This window comes from Anomaloglossus baeobatrachus, chromosome 2, assembly GCF_048569485.1.
Source record: "Anomaloglossus baeobatrachus isolate aAnoBae1 chromosome 2, aAnoBae1.hap1, whole genome shotgun sequence".
In the NCBI taxonomy this organism is placed as follows: Eukaryota; Metazoa; Chordata; class Amphibia; order Anura; family Aromobatidae; genus Anomaloglossus; species Anomaloglossus baeobatrachus.
This window is the reverse complement of record NC_134354.1, coordinates 253,905,693-253,923,013: the sequence shown is the minus strand read 5'-3', so window position 1 is coordinate 253,923,013 and position 17,321 is coordinate 253,905,693. Positions and strand designations below refer to the sequence as shown.

At 52.0% G+C, this 17,321-nt stretch overlaps 1 protein-coding gene across 4 annotated transcripts in view; it reads left to right on the top strand.

Moving 5' to 3' along the window:
* The window catches only part of AMPD2 (adenosine monophosphate deaminase 2), a 190,669-nt gene that overhangs the window by 156,640 nt on the left and 16,708 nt on the right, over positions 1–17,321 (top strand). For all 4 annotated transcript variants that reach the window (XM_075335749.1, XM_075335750.1, XM_075335752.1 and 1 more), the window contains exons 16-17: positions 11,423–11,596; positions 12,108–12,218. In XM_075335749.1, the coding sequence (XP_075191864.1) occupies positions 11,423–11,596; positions 12,108–12,218 (285 nt within the window). The remainder of the gene's footprint in view (positions 1–11,422; positions 11,597–12,107; positions 12,219–17,321) is intronic.

Genomic DNA, 17,321 nt, shown 5'->3' with positions numbered 1-17,321 from the left:
GGCACAGCTGCTGCGGTAATTTCTCTGCAGTGTTGTTGACGTGACGTCAGCTCTGCAGACGAGAACAGAATATGGTAACAGCCTCAGAGACTGGATCTGGTCAGGATAAGTACATCACAATTTTTTTTGTTGTTTTTGTTTTATAACTAAGTAAACTTAAAGAGAAAAAGGAGTCAGCACAATCTGAAAATGGCATGCATCATATAAAAAGTGCAAATTCATGGATTTATTTCAACTGTACTAAAATAAAAATTAGATTTTTAGCAAACAATTGATCAATTTTTTGAGCCTCCCCTGCCAATGTCACGGCAAATCTCAATAGGGGGGTCCTCCTCTATATTATGTATTTTATGTGCCATGTGGCCTCCTAGATAAAATCAAAAGCAGAACCATAATGGAGCACACATACCTGTAACCTGTATATAGCCGCTTCCATGTTTCAAAAGAGGCAATTATGGTGGATCAAGGGTAGCCCAGGTCCCAGCATGTGACCTGCGGCTGCCGCTGCTGCTGCGGCCTGCTGCTGCTCGGTGGCTCGAGCGATGGGCCGGATCCCGGGGACTGGAGCGGCGCTCCTCGCCCGTGAGTGAAAAGGGGGGGGGGCTTTGGTTTTGGGGATTTATTGTCCGTGACGCCACCCACGGTTGTGGTGATTGTGTGGACACCACCGCTGCTCTGTATGGGGATCCCGGGAGTGATGGTATGGAGCAGCTAGATGTTGGCCCTCCCCTCCGTGGGTAGGGGGGTTGGTGGTCCCGGGGCCCGATGATGGAGAGTTAGAATGGTTGACAGGCGGGTTATGGGGCCTGTTGGGGTGCAGGGGCAGCGCTGTGCCGCACGGCACGGAGGTACTCACTCAGCCCAAGGATGATGACACAGTTCACGGTAAACAAGCGGCTGGTTGGACGGCTCCCTCGGACGGCTGCGGTGTTGATGTTCCCTGCAAGTTAGCGGTGACTGTCTCTTTCCTGCACCTAAATATGGTTGTTGGTAGCGATGGGTTCCCACCGGTAACCCGCTCTCCAGCTTGGATATGAGCCGGAGGAGCCCCTCTTCTTGCCCGCAGGCGCTGGCCCTGAGAAACTGGTGCCCTGGCGGTGGCGGTGTCTCTCCAATATGGTTGGACGGTTGCCTTCAATCGGGACTTAGTTGTTTGGAGACCCAGGAGGTCCCCTTCACTGACGGATTTGGCAAATTCACGGCGACTCCTAGCCTTGCCGGGATCCGAAAGGCCCCTGCCAATGGTGCTGGCTTCTCTTCATATACCGCTCCGGTACCGCCGGGCCACCACCCGTCCACGGTCCTTTCGGCAACCTCCGATCAGCCTCTCCTGCAAACGGTCACCGCCGTCTGCCAACCTTGCTGTCTCAGTCCGGGGCACACACCCGGACCAACTTCAGGCTCTTAACTGTCACTTTCTCTTCCACCTTAACTCCGCTCTCTTGCTCCTCTACCACCTCACTTCAACTCTAAACTTAATCTGTCTGGTTTTCCCGCCTCCAGGACTGTGAACTCCTCGGTGGGCGGAGCCAACCGCCTGGCCCACCCCCTGGTGTGGACATCAGCCCCTGGAGGAAGGCAACAAGGGTTTTGTGTTCTGACCTTGGTGTTCCTGCAGGGAATGTGGGGTGTGTGGTGATGTCATGACCTGTGACCCCTGGTTTGCCCAGGGCGTCACATTCCCCCTTAGCAAAACGCAGACCGTCTTCGGGCTGCTCGTCCAACACCGGTTTTATTTTTCTGAAAAAAGATAAAAACATAAACAAGTATAATAACTTCATCCCACAGCGGGAGGTACTTTGCTTAAACGTTACGGTAACATTTTAAACGGTTGCTGCTGCCGCTCTCTCCCACCCAAGTAACCTGGCCCTGATGCTGCCTCTAAGAAACAGGCAGCACCCCTTGACCCCAGTCCTGAACCAAATTACCCGAGCGGGATCTGTCCTTCCCCTCCAGAGGGTAGCCACCGGTGGTGGCTGGGCCCCAGCCTGCTCCACTGCGGGCCCTCCCTCCAACCTGCCTCTCCGGAGGCGGTAACGGTAGCTGCAACAAACATATTTTTATTTACATGCCACTAACGTTTGTGGTTGCCCTGCAAGTTCTCGGGCCTGTTCATAGAGAGTTCCCTATGCATATTTTGTGGATGGTCCCCACGGGAACAACGGTGCCGGCAACGGCCGGTTCAATCACGGTGCTGATAATCAGGTTTCTCCATCAGTTGATCACTTTCACTTTTCTCTTTCAAACGTAAAACTTTCAAACACACACTCCCCTTTAAAGAACAGTTTCCCTGTACCTAAGTGGGGGTCTACCTAGGTTGGGACGAGTGGACCTCCGGGGCCCGGCGTCAGTGGTGACAGGCAGCGGGGAAGAGAGAACAATCAGTTCCTCTTCTCTGCTAGTGTGTGGGGCAGGCGGGGGCATAGGGGAGTTGGGCACAGGTTCATCCCTGGGCATTGGCACTGGTTCTGGCTCACGGTTGACCACTTCCATCACTTCTTCATCCACGGGTTGTGGGAACAGTATCACTGGAAGAATTACCGCGCCGTTCTGTGTAGGCCAGTCCGCTGGGAAGTCACCCATCACGGTATGGATCACCTCTTTTGCCTTCTCTGCTGGTGGAGGAACCGGTACTTCAGCCATTGCCCTCAATGCTGGTGGGCACCTTTTCAGATGGTCCCGGGAAACCGTGGCTAAAGTGCCCCCTTGGTCACGACTGATTTGGTAAGCCTTCCCATCTTCCCATCCTGTAGGCTGTATGATGTATGGGGTTTGCTCCCATTGATCATCCAGCTTGTGGGTTCTTCTCTTCCGTTTCAGCACTACATCTCCAGGCTGGAAAGGGCCAGCAGACGCCTTCTGATTGAAGCGCCGCTCCTGTTGTTCTCGACTCCGACTTAAGTTCTTCTCCACATATTCTTGAATCTGTCGGTACTGAACCCTCCGCCGGGTGTCCCATTCAGCCGTCGAGGGGAGTGTCTCCGGAGCTTCCAGTCCCATTTCCAGATCCACCGGCAGTCGGCCGGGGCGAGCTCTCATCAGATATGCTGGGGTGCACTTCGTTGAGCTGCATGGGATATTGTTGTACATATCGACCAAGTCGGGCAGCTTCTCCGGCCACAGGTTCCCCTCTTCTAGCGGCAACGTCTTGAGGAGGCCAAGGACCAAAATGGTTCATCTTCTCACACATACCGTTGGTTTGGGCATGGTAAGGCGTGATCCGGATCTTCTTGCAGCCGTACAGCTGACAGAACTAATGGAACACCTCTGCTTCAAAGGCTGGGCCTTGGTCAGTGAGCACCCTCTCAGGGTATCCATGTGGTCGACAGAAGTAAGCTTGGAACGCTCTAGCGGTGGTACGGCCGGTTAGGTCCTTGACCGGGACAACCACTATGAATCTTGAATAATGATCCACTATGGTGAGAGCGTAAGTGTACCCACTTCGGCTGGGGGTGAGCTTCACATGGTCCAGGGCGACCAGCTCCAGCGGTTGATGTGTCACGATCGGATGCAGGGGTGCCTTCTGGCTGGTCTCGTCCTTCCTTCTCAGCGTACACGGGCCACACTCTCGGCACCAGGCCTCCACAGACTCCCGCATCCCACTCCAATAGAACCGCTCCCTCAGCAGCATTTCCAACTTCTTCCATCCAAAGTGTCCGGCACCATCTTGGTACGCTTGTAGAATGGTGGACACATTAGCTTGGGGAATCACCAACTGGCGGATTTTCTCATGGGTCTTTGGGTTAACCAGCTCGCGGTACAACTTCCCTTGGTGTAGATACAGCCGGGTCCGCTCTTTCCACAGGCGTTGAGCTTCAGCTGGGGCGGCAGGGTCTATTCCAACTGCGCCTTGCTCCACCAGAGTCTTGACTAGGCGGACAGCGAGCGCCTGGTTTTGAGCTTCCTGCCACTCCTGGCTAGGCAGTGGATCCAGGCTCACCCGTTGTTGGTGGACATGTACCTTCCCAGTTGGTGGCTGGTGAAATGCAGGCAACTCGATCTCTTCAAGGTCGTCATCCTCGTACCCTTCTTCTGACAAGTGGGGCATCCGAGAGAGTGCATCAGCATTAACGTTGGCACGACCAGCCCTGTATTTAATTGTGAAGTCGTAGTTGGCTAGCCTAGCCACCCACCGCTGTTCCAACGCGCCCAATTTGGCCGTGTCCAGATGGGTCAACGGGTTATTATCCGTGAAAGCGGTAAATTTTGCTGCGGCCAAGTAATGGCGGAACCGCTCGGTGATAGCCCACACCAGTGCCAGGAGCTCCAGCTTGAAAGAGCTGTAATTTTCAGGGTTCCTTTCAGTCGGTCGAAGTTTTCAGCTAGCATAGGCAATCACTTTTTCCTTCCCATCCTGGACCTGGGACAGGACTGCCCCCAAGCCCACATTGCTGGCATCGGTGTAGAGGATGAATGGGTGGCTGTAATCAGGATAAGCCAGGATCTCTTCCCCGGTCTAGGCTGCTTTCAGCTGACGGAAAGATTCCTCATGCCTCTCCTCCCACACCAGTGGGGCCCCGAGGGGTCTACCACCTTTGGTCTGTCCCACGAGGAGGTCTTGCATGGGGGCAGCCATCTTCGTGTATCCCTTGATGAAGTGACGGTAGTACCCCACCAGACCCAGGAACTGCCTTACTTCCCTCACGGTGGTTGGCCTCGCCTAGTCTTGGATGGCAGTGACCTTCTCGGGGTCGGGGGCGACACCTTCTGCTCCCACCACATGCCCCAGATACTGCACCCTGGGTTTCAGCAGATGACACTTGGAGGGTTTCAACTTCATCCCGTACTTGGCAAGGGACGCGAACACCTCGGCTAGGTGTTCCAGATGGGCTTCATATGTCTGTGAATACACAATTACATCATCCAGATACAACAGGACGGTTTCAAAATTCAAGTGCCCCAAACAGCACTCCATCAGTTGTTGGAAGGTACCCGGGGCATTGCACAGCCCAAACGGCATACTGTTGAATTCACAGAGTCCCATAGGGGTGGTGAAGGCAGTTTTCTCCCGGTCTTCGGGCGCCACGGCCACCTGCCAGTACCCACTGGTGAGGTCAAGGGTAGAGAAGTAGTTGGCGGTTCTCAGCGCGGACAAGGACTCCTCAATACAGGGCAGAGGGTAGGCATCCTTATGTGTTATCTGGTTAATCTTCCGGTAATCCACGCACATCCGCATGGTGCCGTCTTTCTTCTTAACCAGTACCAATGGGGCGGCCCAGGGACTACAGCTGTCCCTGATAACCCCTGCCTCCCTCATATTCCTCAACATGTCCTTGGCGCACTGATAGTGTGCAGGGGGAATGGGCCTGTACCTCTCCTTGATAGGGGGGTGTTCACCGGTAGGGATATGATGTTGGACCCCTTTAATCTGACCAAAGTCTAGGGGATGTTTGCTAAAAACTTGCTCATACTCCCGTACCACTCTGTATACCCCTTCTTTGTGATGTGTAAGGGTCTCGTCAGTGCCCACGTGTAGCTGTTGGTGCCACCCCTCTAACTCCCCTTGGGGCGGGTGAGGGTTGGCCGTGGGTAGTGAGACTGGAGGAGCTGCGTCATGGATGGTGTGGGGATCTAAGGTGAGCAACTTGGCAAGTGTAGCATACCGGGGAAGCCTGACTTCTTCCTCCCCACAGTTCAGCACCCTCACGGGCACTCTCCCCTTTTTTACATCTACCACCCCTCGGGCGGCCATTACTGTGGGCCAGTGTTCAGAGGGCATGGGCTCTATCCTGGCAGGGTAGTCACGCCCCTACGGCCCTACTGCTGCCCTACACCAAATCATCATCTCACTCCTAGGGGGCACAGTCAACGGGGCGGCATCCATCACCCTCACTCCACGAATCTCTCCTCCTGTTGAGTTTACATGCTGGCGGTACATCAGGGCTCGGATTTCACGCTGCACAGCTCTCTGTCGGCTCCCCACCGCCGTGGCGGCCAGCTGCTGCAGTAGTGCCAATACATCACTCATACAGTGCTCCATCACATTGGTTCCCAGCACTATCTTCGGGTTATGATCACTGGGTTCATTCATGATCACAATCATACCCTGGTGTTGCAGTTCAGCTTGCCCCACTGTCATGGCCACTTGTTTATACCCCACTTGGGTCAATGGGAGTCCATTAGCAGCAATTAGTGTTATACTAGTATCTGGGGGAGCCAGCTCGTCTGTCCCCCAATACCGTTGGTACAATGTGTATGGTATGGTGGTTACCTGTGATCCAGTGTCCAAGAGAGCCATCACCGGTACGCCGTCCACAGCCACGGGGATGATGGGCCGGGCCCCGATATACCGGTCCCGCCAGTCTGGGGGGTCACGGGGTTCTACTCCTGAGGATTGGCCCGTGGCCCCAGGGGTTGCTCGTTTAACGGGCACTGTCGGAAGTAATGGCCAGGCTTGCTGCACCGGTAGCAGGTTGGAGATCTGTTCCGCGAGTTGTTAGCACCTCTCCGCTGCATCCAGGGAACATCCTCAGGGCTGTCTGCGAGCTGTATCTTGGCTGGAGGCTGGGATCTGGTCAGGGGTTGGAGTGCGGCGAGAATCTTGGCGAGGTCTCCATCCATGCGGCGGACCTGGGCAGCCAATTCTTCCATTGTGCTGCTTGGAGCTGTAGGTACTGGAGAGGTGGGTAGGGCAGGGGCCACCACGACGGGGGCCGTCTCAACTGGCCACGGGGCTGGTTCCAAGACTTCCGAAGCTGGGGTTTGCAGAGCTTTAATGGCCCGCTCTTTTAACACAGCAAAGTCCACGTCAGGGTGTTCTAGGGCTCACAGACGGAGTTGTTTGCGGTCCTCAGAGGATCTCATCCCCTGCACAAATTGCTCTACTAACATTTTGTTGCTGTCTGCCTCGTTGATGGTGTCCACCCGCTTCAGGGTGCGGAGGGCGGTTTGCAGACGTAAAGCATAGTCCCGAATGCTGTCTACAGGCCGTTGCCAGCATTGGTAAAACTGCATCCTCAGCTCAGCTTCGGTACGGGTCTCAAAGGCAGTCTGTAGTTTCTCAAAGATGGTGGCTACAGAGAACCGGTCCCCCTCGGCCCAGGTCTCCGCCTCCTGCTCAGCCGCGCTGGTTAGCTGGCCCAGCACTACCGCTGCACGTTGCTTATCAGTCAGGGGGTACAATTCCAGGAGCGGGTTAAGCTTTTTCTGGAAAACCTGTAACGCATCAGGTTTCCCGTCGTACTGCGGTAGCCAGGTAGCTCCGGGCACATAGGGCAAGGAGAATGGCATTACCTGAGCGACCGCCGCTCCCCCAGCAGCTCCGTCGGGCGCAGACATCTTGTTTCCGTCCCCCTTAGCCTTTTTCCGGCTCCTCCTCTATCGGGGCGGGGTTTTGGCCTTCGCGCCTCCACTACTCGAGAAGACGCTCGAGCGGGTACTTTTCGCGCCAAAGATGGCGGCTTCTGAAATTTTGCGGCCGGACACCTCCGGCGGTAACAAGGCGCACCTCTACCAGACGGCAGAGCGGTAATATCCTGTTCGTGACGCCAAGTTGTCGCGGGCGGAGGAGGGGACGCCGCGCTCTCCCACTGCTCGGGTTCGGCTGCCGCTGCTGCTGCAGCCTGCTGCTGCTCGGTGGCTCGAGCGATGGGCCGGATCCCGGGGACTGGAGCGGCGCTCATCGCACGTGAGTGAAAAGGGGGGGGCTTTGGTTTTGGGGATTTATTGTCCGTGACGCCACCCACGGTTGTGGTGATTGTGTGGACACCACCGCTGCTCTGTATGGGGATCCCGGGAGTGATGGTATGGAGCAGCTAGATGTTGGCCCTCCCCTCCGTGGGTAGGGGGGTTGGTGGTCCCGGGGCCCGATGATGGAGAGTTAGAATGGTTGACAGGCGGGTTATGGGGCCTGTTGGGGTGCAGGGGCGCAGGGGCAGCGCTGTGCCGCACGGCACGGAGGTACTCACTCAGCCCAAGGATGATGACACAGTTCACGGTAAACAAGCGGCTGGTTGGACGGCTCCCTCGGACGGCTGCGGTGTTGATGTTCCCTGCAAGTTAGCGGTGACTGTCTCTTTCCTGCACCTAAATACGGTTGTTGGTAGCGATGGGTTCCCACCGGTAACCCGCTCCCCAGCTTGGATATGAGCCGGAGGAGCCCCTCTTCTTGCCCGCAGGCACTGGCCCTGAGAAACTGGTGCCCTGGCGGTGGCGGTGTCTCTCCAATATGGTTGGACGGTTGCCTTCAATCGGGACTTAGTTGTTTGGAGACCCAGGAGGTCCCCTTCACTGACGGATTTGGCAAATTCACGGCGACTCCTAGCCTTGCCGGGATCCGAAAGGCCCCTGCCAATGGTGCTGGCTTCTCTTCGTATACCGCTCCGGTACCGCCGGGCCACCACCCGTCCACGGTCCTTTCGGCAACCTCCGATCAGCCTCTCCTGCAAACGGTCACCGCCGTCTGCCAACCTTGCTGTCTCAGTCCGGGGCACACACCCGGACCAACTTCAGGCTCTTAACTGTCACTTTCTCTTCCACCTTAACTCCGCTCTCTTGCTCCTCTACCACCTCACTTCAACTCTAAACTTAATCTGTCTGGTTTTCCCGCCTCCAGGGCTGTGAACTCCTCGGTGGGCGGAGCCAACCGCCTGGCCCACCCCCTGGTGTGGACATCAGCCCCTGGAGGAAGGCAACAAGGGTTTTGTGTTCTGACCTTGGTGTTCCTGCAGGGAATGTGGGGTGTGTGGTGGTGTCATGACCTGTGACTTCTGGCTTGCCCAGGGCGTCACACAAGCTCTACACATACCAGGACTATATCATAACTGACCTTCCAAGTGCCAGACAGCAACCATTGATAAAGGCGGACCAGATCCAAGTATGGTGCTTAATTAGTAATGCCTGTGGATTTATATGATGCATGCCATTTTCAGATCGTGCTGGCTCCCCTCCCTCTCTGTTTAGTCGTAGTTATGCTACAATTGTCTGGTGGCTGGTCACCACCGTACCATGCACCTCTGATTTTGGTTTGCAATGTATTCCTCCTGTTGGTAGCTGTTCACATTCAGTTGCCTCACCCTTTTCCACAGGCATTGTTAATTAAGCACCATACTTGGATCTGGTCAGCCTTTTATGAATGGTTGCTGTCTGGCACTGGGAAGGTCAGTTCTAATATAGTCCTGGTATGTGTAGAGCTTGCTCCACATGCTGGGACCTGGACTGCTCTTTAACCACTATTGCCTCCATTGCAACATGGAAGCGGTTATATACAGGTTACAGGTATGTGTGCTCCATTATGGTTCTGCTTTTAATTTTATCTAGGAGGTCGCATGGCACATAAAATACATAATATAGAGTGGGACTCCATGACTCCACGGATTTTCATAAGCTACTGTGAGAGACCTTGAAATGGTGTGGCTGGGACACCCGCATATGCGGGGATATATAGACGTAGGACAAGGGTCTTCGGTTTGACCCATGGTCACGGGTCCCCCGGGTGACTTCTATCCCTTCCCCTTCCCCCCCCCCTCACCCCCACCCCCCCTGCTTTCTCTATTCTCTTATCTGTATTTTTCACGCTGTTCTTCTTTACTCAGTCTTATCTAATGTTGTGATAAAGTCTTAATCTCTCTGGAAGTGACGAACGGTATAATATTTCATAAGATATTCTGTCCCAGTGACCCATGGAATTCATATGTAGTTGTTTTTGGCTACATTCCTAGCACTGATTGAACTCATCTAAAGAAGGTCACAGGGACACGTTGGGGAGGTTCGGAATGGACAGAAGGATTTGTGTCTTAGGCTATGTGCCCACGCTAGAATGTCCCTGCGGATTTTTTTGCCTGAAAATCCGCGACTTTCGCGGCAAATCCGCACCCGCGGATTTGCCGCGGATTTACCGCGGATTTTGATGCGGATTTTTTTTTTTTCCCCATTCAAAGCCAAAAATCCGCACCAAATCTGCACCAAACAATTGACATGCTGCAGATTTTTCCGGATCAAAATCCGCGGCAAATCCGCCGCGGAAAAATCCGCAGCATGGGCACAGCATTTCCAAAATGCCATTGAAATGGCTTGGAAGTGCTGCTGCTGCAGATTTTCGGTAAATCCGCGGCAAAATCCGCGGTAAATCCGCGGTAAATCCTGTAGCGTGGGCACATAGCCTTAGGATACAAAAGGACATAACTAAACAGTTCGTTACATTTATGTGTTGAAAATTTGTAAATGTTTTCAATATAAGCTCATGATGATTTTTGTAATTCTGAAAAGATACCTAATAAAAATAGATTGAACATATAGAGTAGGACCCGTCTATTGAGATTTGCCGTGACGTTGGCAGGGGTGGCTCAAAAAATGGATCAATTATTTGCTAAAAATCTCATTTTTTATTATAGTACAGTTGGAATAGATCTGTGAATTTTCACTTTTTATATAATGCATGCCATTTTCAGATCATGCTGGCTCCCCTCTCTAAGAAAACTTAAAGGAGTTTTCCACTTACAGAAAAGTTATTCCTATAAGTGGGAGGCTAAGATGGGACAATCCCTCTCCTAATGTAGAGCTGGGCTTACATGGCTTACATCACAGCCAAAATATCCATCAATGTGTCACAGGTTAGGTGGAAAGCTTTTATTTAGGTGGTTTCTGGTTCCCACTAGATTCTCACTGACGTATTGAACAATCCTTAATGTGTTTTTGGGAGTGTGCACATAAGGGAACTTAAGGTGACCTGTGGAAATGAATGTATATTCTTAGATTTTCGCTCCATATTTACCATTTTTGGTTATGTTTATACATTGCATTTTACTGCAAAAAAAGCGCAGCTTTTTACTGTCTCAAGTGAATGAGAATTCTGCAATCTCACGCACACTTTGCTTATTATTATTATGATAGGTAAGCTATCCAAGAGCAGAGCTTTCACTTGAAGGCCCCTTAATCCCTCTAGGTGTGACAGCTACAGATGAGAGGACAGTTTGACGTTGTAATTCATATATATTTGGGTTGCTAATTAACAAATGGAAAAAGACTTAGGGGCAGCTTCAACAAACAGTTTCCCTTAATTATCTAGCAGAACACTTCTTAAGCTTCTTGAAATGTCTAACAGTCTTACACCTAGTCAAGAAAGTTGGCAGAAACCAACCAGGAGGGGGCATGACTGAGTGTGCCCAACAAATTAACCATACTTTAGGACATGAGTGTCTTAAATTACATCAGCAATATCTTTGACTGGCATACACTTTTTGTGATGACACAAAAGATGTACCAATTACATTAAGAGGAGCAGGTTTGCTCAGCTTAAGGAGTGTGGCACATCTTGCTCCAACACACTTCATCAAGACAGAAGGGCAAAATGCCAATCTTGACAATTCGAGGCTTTAGTCAATTATTCACTGAACGTGAGTGTGTTACAAACCAAAGGCTGTTAATAATATTGTTTTCTGTGTCTTGCTTCAATAATTGTTACCCCCTTTCCATGTTATTACAGGCTCCAGTGTTGCAGTATCTCTACTACCTGGCACAAATTTGCATCGCCATGTCTCCACTGAGCAATAATAGTCTCTTCCTAAGCTATCACCGGAATCCACTACCTGATTTTTTGTCGCGTGGCCTTATGGTATCACTGTCCACGGATGATCCTCTGCAATTTCATTTCACAAAGGTATGTGGTATCCTAGGGGGACTGTACAATGGTCTTATACCATTTTATTTCTGCCATTTTTCACTGCAGCCAGATGTCAGGTATAATTTAGTAGTGAAACACTAAAAGTACTAAGCAGTTGGACTCTTTGTGATGCTTTTTTCACAGCTGGGCTACATTCACACAATAGTATTTTTGATCTGAGTACTGTTCATGGAAAAAAATTCACATCACACCGACAGCTCTAGGACCAATGTTATTCATGAGTGCTCTTCAGATGACCATTTTTTGTTACATGGTCTAAATGCTCGCATGCAAAAAATTGCAGTATGGACTAGGCTTTTCCTTATTTCAGATGACTTGAGACTTCAAGTTTGAGTGAACAAAAATAAAAATTGATCCTATGTGGATCAACCATATAACAACCAATTTTTACTACTACAATTATTAACATATGAAAGGGCTTTTGATCTTGTAAGAAAACTAAAAGCCTTGTTTATATTTTTGGGAAAATAATTTTCAATTTTTTTAGGAGCCTTTAATGGAAGAATACAGCATTGCAACTCAAGTGTGGAAACTCAGCTCTTGTGACATGTGTGAGCTTGCTAGAAACAGTGTTCTGATGAGTGGCTTTCCCCACAAGGTAACAATACCAAGTATCTGCATTTAATAAGGACATGCTGAACTATAAATAGTAACTGATTGTGTAACTTTCACAATTTTCGATAAGGGTATGTGCACACGACAACTTAGAAGGCGGTGAAAACTCCAAATTTTTCAAACAGAAGACGCTTCGGCAAAACGCTGGCAGTATTTCTCCTGAAGTGTCTTTTTTTGGCATATTCTCCTTTTCTTTTTTTTTTCTCTGCGTTGACTTATTTCTTTCTTTTTTACTTCTATGTACAAAACTAGTGAGCGAAAGCCTCCTTAACAATGGGTATGTTACGTCTTTTTTCTTATGCTCACAATCCGTGCCGATGCCATTACAGCGGTGTCGGCGCTATCATTTCCTGGGCTCAAGTTAGGTTGTTACGTCACATGAGCCCTGTGCCCAATAATGGGCAGCTTCTCTCTCCCCGCCTTTGGAGGTATAAGCACCATAATTAACAGGAAGTGGGTGGCCAGCCACAGCTTCCCTCCTGTGGATTAGTTATACTTTTGACTGTGGGGACAGTGAAGTTGGTTGTGATTGGGCGCGTGTCTCTCATGACATAACAATCTCTTGTGAGCCCCAGGATCACGAGCGTCAACCGTTTGTAAGGCATTGGCATGGGAGGCGAGTAAAAGCTTTTTTTATTTTAATAGGGAAAAACATGGGGAATGAGAAGTGGTTGTCCAAGGTGTGGACGACCTGTTTAATTATTAACCTCTTAGCGACCCATGACGTACTGGGTACTTCATGGATCGTGTAAGGCTAATCCCTGCCCCTGCCGTGGGCAGGCCACGGCGATCCGCGCACATATCAGCTGATTTCAACAGCTGACATGTGTGCCTGCTAGTTGCGAGTGGACTCGCTTCCACCTGCGACTATTAACCCCATACATCTCACTGCGAAAATCTGGCAGCGAGATGTATATGCACGCAGCCATTATTATGACTTACCCTGCCCCATCGGAAGTCACGTGATCACAATGGTTGCCATGGTAGCACAGGGTCATGTGATGACGCCTGTAGCTAATATGAGTCACTTGCTCTCAATGCCAGAATAGTGCCAGCATTGAAAGTAAAGCAGCATATCTGCAGATCTCAGTTCTGTAGCTGTGATCTGGAGATATGGAAGAGCAATCAGATTGCTGATCGTTATAGTCTCCTAAGGGAACTAGTAAAATAAAAAAAAAGTTTTAAATTAAAAAAAAAAATAAAACCTAAAAGTTGAAATCACCCCCATTTCCCTGACGCCTCATTGGGGGACACAGGACCATGGGTGTTATGCTGCCTATCCATAGGAGGACACTAAGTAGATGCAAAAGCATAGCTCCTCCTCTGCAGTATACACCCTCTGGCCGGGCCAGGCAAGCTCAGTTTTAGCACTTCCTTTCAAGGTTTGTTATTTTTTGGAGGGCGACGGTTTCCTTTTGGGACCAATCTCCCACTACCATCAACGGGCGGGAACGTGGAGTGTCGCTTCCACGTACCCCCTCCTGTGACGCTGGATCCTGGGCTGGACGATGGGTTCCACAGACACCGATTTTCCAAAGCCCAGGGTAGAGGCCTGTGCCCCTATAGCCCAATTCCTCAGCCCCTCTTTGCAGGCTCTGAGTTGAATATGACACCGGCGTAACCAGACACAGCAAGCTGACTCTGCTATTTTCACTGCCTGGACGGAAGCAGTGTTTTAAGGTGAGATCCCCCTGACAGGTTTCCCAGACAAAGGGAGAAAAGACGCTGCAGGGAAGCCCAGGACATTTACAAGGATCCTGCACACACAGTGTTAACTTTTCTCTAGCTTGCTGGCTGGAGGAGGGGGAAGTCCCTCCTGTTTGCAGAAAGTCATGCAGATAATTTCCCAGTGGCAGGGGGGAGGGCTCAGGGACTCACACTGTTTATTTGCTCTGTTTATTTGCTTTAGTAGAAAAGCCGGCTGATAACCACCAGTGACAAGCTGTGTGCTGACTGGAGGAAAACTATCAGAAGCTCCCTTCCCGCTGTTTTTTTTACTACCCACAGCAGGGGGGGGCACACTGACTTCATCTTCCCGCTCATTTAGTGCTAAGCCCCGTCCCCCTGCGGCCGCAATAAGCCCCGCCCCCCCAGGAAAGCGTGTGAGATCTCCATAGAGCTTAATCCTTCCTGAGGACAGGGCCATCGGCTGATTCTGGTGAGGTGCTTGCTTCAATTGTAGCTCTGCTGAGCATTGCTCCCCCTCCTGGCATACTCCTATTAGGAACATGCAGAAATCTAAGGGCACTAAGAGTGCTAAGGCCCACATAGTCTATTATTCAGCCTGCACTGCCTCCCACGCTGAGCTACCATGTAAACACACCTCTTCTCTCTGTGAGTCCTGTGCCCCTATAGCCCCCCAAGACCCCCCTGACACCACCGCCGCAACCGGCAGCCCAGAGCCTAGGGCCCCCATCCCACCGGAATGGGCACAGTTTCTGTCCCAATCCATGGAAAAACTGTCACAGAACCTGGTTCTGGCTATGCAATGTCGTCCTCCACACCCTTCTGGGTCCCTGGACGGAACGCAGCCTGAGGATACCCCTATGGAGGATCCTTCTGAGGTAATCTGGGCACATGCTTCACCGGTTGCAGGGATCAGGAAAAGAGCACACGGCCGGGTGTCTCCAGCGGGCTCTCCCTCAGGATCACACAGGGCAGGCTCTCCCACACGCTCCACAGCTTCTGAAGAGCTGGAGGAGGGAGAATGCTGTTTGTACCAGGAGGATTCCTTGGTTTCAGCCTCCCCAGATGATCAAACTGCAATAGACTCCCTTATAACAGCAATCAACCAAACTCTGCATGTGGAGGATCCCCCATCCACTACCACTGACCATGCGGTCTCCTTTAAGAGGGCAAGGAAACCCCAAAAGGTTTTCGCTGATCACCCAGAGTTTCAGGATATCCTCACAAAGCAAAGGGAGAAGCCTGACAGGCGCTTCGGTAACCGAAAACTCATGGAGTCCCGGTACCCTTTTGCCTCACCTGCCCCTAAGGGCTGGGCCGATCCAACCTCGGTCGACCCCCCGGTCTCCCGCCTTACCACAAAGACTCTCCTGTCTTTACCCGATGGTTCCTCCATCAAGGACCCAACAGACAGACAGGTGGAGCACCTCGCCCGTTCTGCTTTTGAGGCTACGGGTTCCTCCCTCTCGCCTTCCTTTGCCTCTGTGTGGGTCGCAAAGGCGATCTCGGTCTGGGCAGACTCCCTTAACACTTCGCTTGAGGAATCCCAGTTCACTCATACCTTCACAGAGGTAACAGCTCAAATTGCCGCTGCGGCGGAGTACCTCATCCAGGCCTCCATGGACGCGGCTACCTGCGCAGCGTTTGCCGCCTCAAATACCATAGCCATCCGTAGAGCTCTCTGGCTCCGACAATGGCGAGCGGACTCTGCCTCCAAGAAATCTCTCATGGGCCTTCCCTTTTTTTCCAGACCGATTTTTTGGCGAACGTCTGGACAAGCTCATTTCTGACGCCACGGGAGGAAAGAGTACCTCCCTCCCCCATCTGAAGTCCAGGACGTCCTTCACCAGGCGTCCACAGTCCTCGTTCTGCTCCTTTCGGAATTCATTTGGTTGGTCGACATCCCGTGCTGTCCCCGCCACCAGCCGCGGACTACGCAGGGACCGACCTTCTCAGCTCTCCCCGAAACCCACTTCGTCATGGCAGCCTAGACCGAAACAGTCCAGGACTAGGGAGATTCGGCCACGACGTTTTCCCCCCTCATGACTCCTTCGGCGCCCCGGAAGGCACACTCATTGTAGGAGGTCAACTGCGGCTCTTTCAACACATCTGGGCTGCCACCTCAGACGACAAATGGGTGCGAGACCTTGTGTCTTCCGGTTACCACATAGAATTTCGGACCCGACCCCCGAGTCGGTTCTTTCTCTCAAACCCCCCAAAGACTCGAAAACGACGCAAAGCTTTTTTCTCAGCAATCTACTCGCTCCAAACAGCAGGAGTGATAATACCTGTCCCAGACGACGAGAAGTTCGGGGGTTTTTATTCCAACCTCTTTGTGGTCCCCAAAAAGGATGAGTCAGTTCGACCCATCCTGGACCTCAAACACCTAAACAAACATGTGCACGTACGGAGATTCAGAATGGAGTGCCTAAGGTCCATTATTGCATCCATGGTCGAAGGGGAATTCCTCGCCTCCATAGACATCAAGGACGCATACCTGCACATACCCATCGCCCCAGATCAACAAAAGTTCCTCCGCTTCGCAATTCAGGACTCCCACTTTCAATTCGTAGCTCTACCCTTCGGCCTTGCCACCGCACTAAGGGTCTTCACCAAAGTCATGGCGGCCGCCATGAGCGTCTTTCACGCCAGGGGAGTAGTCGTTCTCCCTTACTTGGACGACCACCTCATCAAGGCCCCCTCCTTCCGCGACTGCTCAACCAGCGTACAGATCACTGTGGACACCCTATCCCGCTTAGGATGGCTAGTGAATCTGGACAAATCATCCCCGATCCCATCACGATCCATCACCTTCCTGGGCATGTCCCTGGACACCCGTCGAGGCTTGATCCTTCTCCCTCAGGACAAGGCGATCGCTCTTCAACGAGCGGTGCGCTGCCTTCTACGTCCTCCGTCTCGCTCCATTCGATTCAGCATGAAAGTGTTCGGCAGGATGGTGGCGGCTATGGAAGCAGTACCCTTTGCTCAACTGCACCTCCGCCCACTGCAGCTAGCCTTTCTAGCGGCCTGGGACAAGAGCCCCTTCTCCCTGGACAGACATCTTCACCTGACGCTTTCAGTCAGGTACGCACTCAGCTGGTGGCTTCGGTCCTCATCCCTATCGAAGGAGAAATCTTTTCTCCCAGTGAACTGGCTGGTCCTGACCACGGACGCCAGCCTCCTAGGCTGGGGAGCAGTGTACCGGCACCACACTGCTCAAGGACGTTGGACGCCCCAGGAGTCTTTCCTACCCATAAACATCCTGGAACTCCGCGCGATCTTCATTGCGCTCAGAGCGTTCTACCCTCTGCTAGCGGGTCGTCAGATTCGAGTCCAATTGGACAATGCGACAGCTGTAGCCTATATCAATCGGCAGGGGGACACCCGCAGCAAAGCGGCT